The sequence below is a fragment of the Mercenaria mercenaria genome, chromosome 15 (assembly GCF_021730395.1).
Source record: "Mercenaria mercenaria strain notata chromosome 15, MADL_Memer_1, whole genome shotgun sequence".
NCBI lineage: Eukaryota > Metazoa > Mollusca > Bivalvia > Venerida > Veneridae > Mercenaria > Mercenaria mercenaria.
Genome location: NC_069375.1, coordinates 20,199,837 through 20,210,473, shown reverse-complemented (window position 1 = coordinate 20,210,473; position 10,637 = coordinate 20,199,837). Strand labels below are relative to the sequence as shown.

The window sequence follows — 10,637 nt, the reverse complement described above, 5'->3', positions numbered from 1 at the left end:
ATAAACTGGTTGCCCTTTTTTCAAATGATTATGAGAGATTTCATCGGCTTGTACTGTTGTTGGGAAGATTGCTTTACAGTTCCCAAAATTTTCCCAAAAAAAAAAATTTTAAGAAAATAAATATTCATTTTATCCAAATAAATTAAACAAAATTATTAAAACAAATTACTAAATCTGGCCCTTTAAAACCTTAAACCCCAAAAAAAATTAAAAAAACCCCTTTTTAAAAAAATAAAAAAATAAAAACCTTTTAAAAAGGAAAAAAACCCCCTTATCCTCCATTTATAAATAAAATTTCTTTTCCTTTAAAATTCAATTTTAAAACTGTATACATTTTTAGAGACACACAATCTTCCCTTTAGCCCAAAAATTTCATCAATGACTTGAGATATCTACAAAAAGAATGCAAAACATGTCATGGGAAAAACAAAATACAGTCCTCAAACATTAAAGTTTTCTGCAATGTAAATCTGTGTTTACTACTGCATAATAAAACAAGTAACTACAGTTAAACCTGTATATAAATGCCATACACTTGGAAGCAAAACATTGTGTAGGAGATACTTATTCACTGGATATTAAACTGTTTAAATGAATGCGACAAAGTCTTTAGGCTCAGGTTATCTTTGTTCACAAAAGGTCTTTAACACAAATCTAACTGTATCTTATATACAAAATGCTGAGACATTTATCTGAACAAAAATATCCTTAAAGAAAACATCAAACGTTCAGAAGTTACCTGATACTGGTCTGGAACATTCACTTTCTTTTTGTTCATCATTAGATTCTGTAGATGCAAGGCAAGTTGTTGTTGTTGTAACTGTTTCTTGGCTATGTCCTGCATCCAGGCCACCTTATGTTGTCTCACTGCATTCAAAGTCTGTTAAAGTAAGGAAAATGTTTTGGTACTATTTTAAGCTTACATTATTTGAAATTATTTCATATCTATTCCTATTTAGTATTAACCTTTAGCCTGCTGCCAGCAAGTAATTCTGCCTTTGCAACCAGTGCAGACAAGATGAGCCTGCACATCCATGCAGTCTGATCATGGTCTGCACTGTTCGCTATTCGGTCTGTAAATTTTCAGTGAACACCCCTTCGAATAATAAATGGTAGTGCTTAAATTGAATGATGGACCAGTCCATTTTAGAAATTTAGCAGGCTAAATGTTATGCTACAGCTAAGGTATGATATCTTTCCTGCTAGAATGGATATATAAGCCAGATGTCTCTCTTTGCAATTTTTCAGATATAGGTAGGAACAGGGCTAGCACAACAGACCTTCAATAGAATACAGCATTCAGATTATCCAACAAAGACAAAATGTTTTCACTGTATAACTATTGAATTTTTTTTGCCACGAGAAAAATTGATGATTAAGCTGTAGCAAAATAAATAGTTACTAAAACCAATGGTATGGCTTGACAACCATGTACAGACAGGTACTATGTTAATTTCTTTTTATTAGACTAAGGATAATTGCAGCCTTAGTGTTTGTTTTATTTATTCTATTTAAGGCTCTGCCAAACTGTGTGGCAATCATAACTACATGACCATAACATACCCCTAATGCATGTTTTAGTTATTTTAGTGTTTGAAACAAGCAAATTCGATGAATTGGTATCCCCCGCCGAAAGTGCTTGTGGTGAGGAATGGCCAAAAAATATATCCAGCAAGAAGTTAAGGATGTAACTAAGAAGCAAGTAATTTCATTAGCCAAAATCATTTTAACAGAATATGAATGTTTTTCTTGGGGGAGAGTTGGGGGCAGTGGGGCTGACCAGGTGAGGGTACAAAATTTCACATGTTGATTACAAATATTGATGGAAAATTAAAAATGATGATTTTTTTTTGGGGGGGGGGGGGGGGGGGGGGGGGGGAGGTGACCAAGGCAAGGTGGTGACCAGGTGTGGGTACAGAAATTCACATGTTTATAATAAATTTTCATGGAAAAGAATGAAAGAAGTTTAATGAAATTCTACCAATTGGTTGGTTTGTTATGTACAAATCTGTAGATTTTTTGAACAATTAAAGGGCAATAACTCTAAGGAAAATTAACCAATTGAACAAAAAAATGACAGGCATCATCGAAGTATGTAGGTTCAGATTTATTTCAAGTTATCTTGAAATTCTATCAGCTTATTACTGAGAAATGGCTTCAGACATGGATTTTTCATTAAATGAAGGGCAATAACTCTAAGGGAAATTGACCAATCCAAAAAAAACTTGATGGGCATCATCGCAGTATGTTGGTGCATGTTTTCAAGTTTTATGAAATTCTACCAGATAGTTACTTAGAAATGGCTGCGGACGGACATTTTTTGGAATTTTTCATTAGATCAAGGGCAATAACTCTAAGGGAAATTGACCAATCAAAAAAAAACTTAGCCAAAGAACGTATTTTTCATTCCAAATATTAATCATCTAGTTGTGGTCAATGACACCCGAAGTGTTCAGTGATATTAATGGTGGCCTTTGTGGTGGTAAAAGTGTTGCCTTGACTAGTTTGGAGTGGTGTACGGGTTTGTGTACCACCTGACTGTGATAATTGCAATCAAATAAACAGTAACCAGATAAGGGTTTAAGGACAGACATATAAATAAGCAGTGATATCTTTCGCAGAATTTGTTCAGGAGCATAATAATAACAACCGCCCCAGTAACCTAGTGGCAGAGCGCCCACTTCAAGTGTGGAAGATTGTGGGTTTGATCCCTGGCTGCATCATACCAAAGACGTCAAAACTGGTACTAGTAGCTTCCTCTCTTGGCGCTCAGCATTAAGAGGATAGTGCAAGGACTGTTCAGCCCGTAGTTATTATAATGTGTTTGGGTGTGATATCTTGTCACATGTCTACGGCGGAATATTCCAAAGAGGCAGCACTATAAAGCTCTGCTACAAGTAGACACCGTCGTTTATATGACTGAACAAGAGAGTCAGAATGTCACATTATATGCCCGTCACAGCTAATTTCTTTACACTAGCACCTGTATTTGCAAATGGAATTTTAATTTTTGGTTGTTTAGTAATTATTGTAATTCTTTTTTTTTTTAAATCCACATAAAAACTCCTTACCAGGTAGAGATACTTTAAAATACACCTAAAATTTGAAAGTAACATCTATGTTGTACCACAGAAAAGTGGTCTTGGTTTTTCCCTACGGTCAATTATAAAAAAAAGTTACAATATAAGTTATTTATAGTAACAACTAAGAGAAGTTGATCTAAAAAAAAAAAATTCCCCCCAAAAAAATTGTAGGTCCACACAAAAATCCTTACCAGGTAGAGACAGGTCAAAATTGGATGTAACATGCATGTTGTACTACAGAAAAGTGGTCTCGATTTTTCCCTACGACTAGTAATGAAAAAGTTACAATATAAGCTATTTATAGTAAAAACAAAAGGAAGTAATTCTAAAGAAGGGACCTGCGCATGACACTTCATCTCATGATGGTGTACAATTGTGCCAAGCTACATCAAAATCCCTCCATGCATGAAGAAGAAATGTTTCGGACAAAGTCATTCTTGTATCAGACCTTTAGCCTCTAAGTGTGACCTTGACCTTAGATCAAGGGACCTGGTTCTTACACATGACACTCCGTCTCTTGGTGGTGAACATTTGTGCCAAGTTATATCAAAATCCCTCCATGCATGAAGAAGAAATGCTCTAGACAAAGTTTTAATTCTTGTATCCTTTGACCTCTGTGACCTTGACGTTAGACCTAGGGACCTGGTTCTTCCACACGGCACTCCGTCTCATGATGGTGAACAATTGTGTCAAGTTTCATCAAAATCCCTCCATGCATGAAGAAGATATGCACCGGACAAAGTCATTCTTGAATTTGACCTTTGACCTCTAAGTGTGACCTTGACCTTAGACCTAGGGACCTGGTTCTTGCGCATGACACTCCGTCTCATCATGGTGAACAACTGTGCCAAGTTTCATCAACATCCCTCCATGCATGAAGAAGATATGCTCCGGACAAAGTCTGTGGACGCCTATGGCAAGCCAATCATCCATTAATTACGAGAACCCCGGTTCACGGTCGAAAAACTAGGATTAACGATCGATAAACTAGGTTTTTCGAATGTAAAACTAGGTTTTTCAAATACTAACCTATATTTTCGAGCGAAAACATAAGATACCGGGCGTAAACCATAGTTTACGCTCGTGAACCCAGGTTTACGTTCGATAAACTAGGTTTCTCGATTGAACAATGAATTTCGGTCGTTATCCTAAGTTTACGAGCGTGAACCTATATTTACGAGTTTAAACCTGGGTACACACGCGTGAACCATGATTTACGAACATGAACCTATGTTAACGACCGTAAACTTGGGTTTATGACCGTGAACATGGGTTTACGACCATAAATATAGGTTCACGTTCGTGAACATAGGATAACGACCGAAATTCATAGTTCAATCGAAAAACCTAGTTTATCGAACGTAAACCTGGGTTCACGTTTGTAAACTATGGTTCACGCTCGTAAAACCAAGTTCACGGTCGTAAACATAGGTTCTCGCTCGTAAACTATGGTTCACGGCAAGCCAATTATCCAATAATTACGTTCTTGGCCGAAAAACTAGGATTATCAAATATTAACCTATATTTACAAGCGAAAACACTGGATAACAGGTGTAAACCATAGTTTACGTTCTTGAACCCATATTTACGTTCGATAAACTAGGTTTCTCGATTGAACAATAAATTTCGGTTGTTATCCTAAGTTTACGAGCGTGAACCTAGGTTTACGACGTGAACCATAGTTTACGAATGTGAACCTAGGTTTACGACCGGAAATCATAGTTTTGTTCGAGAAATCTAGTTTCACGGTCGTAAACATAGGTTCATGCCCGTAATCCTACGTTCACGTGCGTAAATATAGATTCATGTCCGTAAACTATGGTTTATGGTCACGGCCGTAAACCTAAGTTCACACTCGTAAACCTATGTTCACGCTCGTAAACACAGGTTCACGATCGTAAACATAGGTTTACGGCCGAAATTGATAGTTGATTTGATAATCCTAGTATATCGATCGTAAACCATGGTTTACATTCAATAAACTAGGTTTTTCAATTGAACTATGAATTTCGGTCGTTATCCTATGTTTACGACCGTAAACTTGGGTTTACGAACGTGAACCTATGTTTACGAGCGTGAACTATTGTTTACGACATTATCCTATGTTTTCGCTCAAAAAAAATAGGTTAGTATTCAAAAAACCTGGTTTTATGTTCGAAAAACCTGGTTTATCGAACGTAAACCTAATTTCACACTCGTATACCCAAGTTCACGTTCGTAAACATAGGTTCACGTTCGAAAATATAAGTTCACGTCCGTAAACTATGGTTCACAGTCGTAAACATTGGTTCACGTCCGTAAACATAGGTTCATGGCCGTAAACCCATGTTCACGCCCAAATTTCATTGTTGATTCTATAATCCTAATATATCGACCGTAAACCATGGTTAACGTTTCATAAACTAGGTTTCTCGATTGAACTATCAGTTTCGGTCGTTATCCTATGTTTACGATCGTTATCCTATGTTTATGCTCGTTTACGAGCGTGAACCTATGTTTACGACCGTGAACTTGGGTTTACAATTGTGAACCTACATTTACGAGCGTGAACTATGGTTACGTCCCGTTTTTCAAAAACTGTTGAATAAGATGTTAAACCCAAACCAACACACTCAGGAACATAATAAAGTTTAACATACTGCTGCATCAATAACTGTGTTTTGATTGGTTTGTCCATGTGATGATGTCACTTCCTGTGCTAGACTTTCAGCAGACACGGTACTTGAACTTGTATCCTTGTTTCCTGAAGTAAATAAAGACTGACTGCAGTAATAAACTGATCACTTATAAATCCAACATTTGCGAATAAATGACTGTGCATTACATAAATAAATATGTACAGAATAAATGACTGTGCATAAATTAAATAAATATGCACAGAATAAATGACTGTGCATAAAATAAATAAATCTGCAAAGAATAAATGACTGTGCATAAAAGAAATAAATCTGCACAGAATAAATGACTGCGCATAAAATAGATAAATCTGTGCAGAATAAATGACTGTGCATAAAATAGATAAATCTGTACAGAATAATTTACTGTGCATAAAATAAATAAATCTGCACAGAATAAACGACTGTGAGTAGTATAAATAACTGTGTGCAGAACAAATGACTGGGAGGAGAATAAGTGAAAATAAATCAGACCATCTTTTAATTTATACTTGTATATTTTAGCTCAATTTTGATGAAAGCTTTAAGCTTATTAATACATCCCTCTCAGATCAACTTCCTAGAAAATCTGCAATAGTGTCAGATCCTAGTTGGACCCATACCCACCACCTCTGATTTAGCTGCCGACACCTTAAGTTAGATAGGCCACCTCATCCCCTTAAGCATATTTATAAAATATATGATTACTACTGTGTTGAAAATCTCTTCCTATCTGACAAATACTGGATATTTTTTAATGATTTTTCACTTAAATATGTAAACATAGTCCTGTTGTATTGGTCCACCAGATAAAGCTGTACAAAAATGGTTACTATATCATGCATATTCAAAATTTTGGAGAATTGTGATTCCTTTGTTAAGCTGATTTAAGGTGATTGTCACTGCAAGATATAACAATTACTCTGTTACAACTCTTTAATATGACCCTTCCAACTTGACATGGGATTTTATATACTTTACAATTCCTACTTTCATTTATTTCATTACTTGTATCACATTTATTTCTTGGTTCAGGTTTGCTAAAAGACAAACCTTCAGATGTTTTGGTTTGTTTATAATGTTCCTGCCAGACTCGCTTCATGCCATGTTCAGGTGGGTCTCTTATCCCTCCCGTGTCAATCATTTGGTTATATACCCTAGCAATCGTCGTCTGTGAGCATCCCGTTACCATGGAAATAAAACTATAACAGTTGATGTGTGTAGCACCTGAAAGCAGATAATAAAACATAATTGCTTGGTGTTTAGGGAGCCTGTTTGATTATATTTTGACCTCTCATAACTCCTAAAGACTTCACTCACCAGTTAAAAATGGTATGGGATGGTGGTTCCTAAATAGAACGTGCATATAAAAGGAAGTAGAAGAACAAATCATTAAATCATCTTTAACTTTGTTTTGATCTGTAAAATAGTTTCCTTAACTTAATTAACTATATTAACTAAAATGTAATTACTTGCTGAAACCACATGGCAGTTTTTACTTGATATTTTAATGACATAAAATGCACTCTAGAATTTTTCATGGAAACTTAGGCCCTACACCACCACTACAAATTAGAGTTGCTTATTGACTAGACTTTACAGTGTATTTGTTTGACTGAAAAGTATAATAAAATCTGCGAAAAGCCTCTTTGTAAGCATAGACTCCACCATCTTTTGTTTTATTTAATCAGTGACAACTTTCTTCAAGAAAATGCATGTTAGAGACATTTAATATAGGTCCCGCTGTGTTCTTCAGTCCCTGGAAGTACAGTCAAGCCTGTAATAAGCAGTCAGTCAATGGAAAGATAGAGTCAGGCTGCTTAAAACATTTTGCAATTAGAACAAACTATAGCTATCACTAATGGTGATGAATGTAAGACCCACATGCACTAACACAGTACATTGCAATATGACGCACACAGGATTGCATAATTATGTGGACTGTATGCATATAGACTGTATATATACAGTATAGTAACAAACAAGAGCTGTCTCCGTAGGATGACACATGCCCCCGATGGCACTTTGAATGAATAGTTATGGCCGATGTTAGAGTTTAGGACCTTTGACCTACAGACCTGGGTCTTGCGCGCGACACATCGTCTTACTGTGTCACACATTCATGCATAGTTATTTTAAAATCCATGCATGAATGACAAAGATATGGACCGGACATGCCCATCAATGCACTATCATGAAAAATGATCTTTAACGTCTAAGTGTGACCTTGACCTTTGAGCTACGGACCTGGGTCTTGCGTGTGACATGTCGTCTTATTGTGGTACACATTCATGCCAAGTTATTTGAAAATCCATCCATCGATGACAAAGATATGGACCGGAAACGCCCATCAATGCACTATCCTTTAACGTCTAAGTGTGACCTTGACCTTTGAGCTACGGACCTGGGTCTTGCGCACTGCACGTCGTCTTACTGTGATACACATTCATGCCAAGTTATTTGAAAATCCATCCATCGATGACAAAGATATGGACCGGACACGCCCATCAATGCACTATCCTTTAACGTCTAAGTGTGACCTTGACCTTTGAGCTACGGACCTGGGTCTTGCGCACTGCACGTCGTCTTACTGTGGTACACATTCATGCCAAGTTATTTGAAAATCCATCCATCGATGACAAAGATATGGACCGGACACGCCCATCAATGCACTATCCTTTAACGTCTAAGTGTGACCTTGACCTTTGAGCTACGGACCTGGGTCTTGCGCACTGCACGTCGTCTTACTGTGGTACACATTCATGCCAAGTTATTTGAAAATCCATCCATCGATGACAAAGATATGGACCGGACACGAAAATTGCGGACAGACCGACAGACCGACAGACTGACAGACCGACAGACCGACAGACGGTTCAAAAACTATATGCCTCCCTTCGGGGGCATAAAAACAAAGTCCCATAACTATGCAGAATATTTATCTAAAAGAACGTAACATGCACCATGCACAATTAGGGTTGGTACTGATCACTTGTGTGAAGTTTCATTAAATCGTGTGCAAGGGTTCGGAAGATTAGGCGTGCACAAGATTGCATATGCAGACTGTATGTACACAGTATGCTAACAAGAAACAAAGTCCCATAACTCTGCAGAATATTTATTTAAAAGAACGTAACATGCACCATGCACAACTAGGGTTGGTACTGATCACTTGTGTGAAGTTTCATTCATTAAATTGTGTGCAAGGGTTTGGAAGATTAGGCGCGCACAAGATAGCATATGCAGACTGTATGTACATAGTATGTTAACAAAAAACAAAGTCCCATAACTCTGCAATTTTTTTTCAAGAACCTAACATACCCCATGCACAACTACTGTTGTTACTGATCACTTGTGTGAAGTTTCATTGAACTGTGTCAAGGGGATGAGGAGAGATGATGCGCATAAGACTGTGTCTACGCACAGACGGACAACCTGAAACCAGTATACCTCCCCCCGCACCCCCACTTACAATTTTTTTGTTTGGAGGTTACAAAAATCAATTTGCAAACTTAGCTGACCAGCTATTTCAGGCAAGTGGCTGCTTAATACAGGTGGCCACTAATGCAGGTTTGGGTGTATATCAGTGTTTTATAGAATACTTGCTGGGTGTGCTTATGCCTAATTTTAGAGTAATCATCAAACTTCATTCGCTCGATCTCAACACCACCAGCAAAATTTGTTCTAGTTATCGGTAGTTTGAGCCATCGAACAAAATACAATATACTGGAATTTTGCCAGGACCGGACAATGAGTTCAAGCAAAGACTGGTGTACAAATTATCAGAGTTCGAGCAAACGAAGTTTGACTGACTATCTTAATGAGAATATTTGTATTCTTTACTTCACAGCAGTTAATACAATCACTTTCAAAGTCAAATGATCTAGACGTCTGACCTGTCTGGAAAAGTAAATGAAGGACATCTGACCTGTCTGGTAAAGTAAATGAAGGTCCTGGCTGAATGCAAGTAGGAAAACTGGCAAGAGCTAAAATTGTGTATGGTTTCCCCAACAAAGCAATTAGAATTTAATGCAGATTATCATAGCATAATAGTAAACTTGCAGCTTTATTTGTCCAGTAAAATGATATAAAGTTGGGTTTTTTTGTTTTCTCTTCATCTTATAAATATTTTTGCATTTTCTGCCTAGATCACGTGTCCAAAGTAAGGCCATAATGTATTTTTGAAGGCAAGTGAGAATTTACTAAAATCACTATCATTTTTTTTTCTAAAATATGTTATATAATCTATTCTATTTCAATCCAAGAAGCAACCATTTGAAACCACAATGATATGGTCTTAATGATTTCTTAAAACCACTAACCTCTTTATACTATCCAAATGTGTTTATTCCAAGACCTACTTTCCTGATGATTCAATCAATACAAACAGAAACGTGGATTAAATGTTTTTAATTTATCTTCAGAATACATAATAGTACTATTACCTTAGTTATGTATCAGACAGAAGTTATTATCTTATCAGCATACATATCATACCCTTAACTACAGTGAAGTCAGTCTTAGGCTGCCACACAATACAGCAAGTAAAACTGGTCTTTAAGTGAATTTGACTGTTAAATAAAGGTTAACATAAAAACATGAAAAGAATATCTAGAAACAGGGACTTTGAAAGCACAGCTGTATATTACAAGAAACTGTTTAATGAAGATGGCCACCAGAACTTGGGTTTTTTTTTTTTTGTTTTCTCTTCATCTTACAAATATTTTTGCATTTTCAGTTACAAACAAGTATTCTCTACAGAGACATAATTGATCCTTAGTTGAAGCCAATACATACCTGCTGGGGTTAACATCTCTGCCATTACTCTACGGGCTTCCTGTTGTCCTTGTAACGCCCGATCCCTCCAGTCCTGTAACAGTCTTTTATGTGTCAATGCCAA

General features: G+C 36.6%; 1 protein-coding gene across 2 annotated transcripts in view; it reads right to left on the bottom strand.

The window, feature by feature from the left end:
• Nucleotides 1-487: 487 nt before the first annotated feature.
• LOC123547928 (uncharacterized) overlaps nt 488-10,637 on the bottom strand; it is a 33,205-nt gene continuing 23,055 nt past the window's right edge. Inside the window, exons 9-12 of one of the 2 annotated variants that reach the window (XM_053524725.1) lie at nt 10,535-10,637; nt 6,791-6,964; nt 5,723-5,826; nt 488-880 (exon numbers count right to left, since the gene is read on the bottom strand). In XM_053524725.1, coding sequence (XP_053380700.1) covers nt 689-880; nt 5,723-5,826; nt 6,791-6,964; nt 10,535-10,637 — 573 coding nt within the window. In that variant the 3' untranslated portion in view covers nt 488-688. The remainder of the gene's footprint in view (nt 881-5,722; nt 5,827-6,790; nt 6,965-10,534) is intronic. The other variant, XM_053524724.1, reaches the window with a different exon arrangement.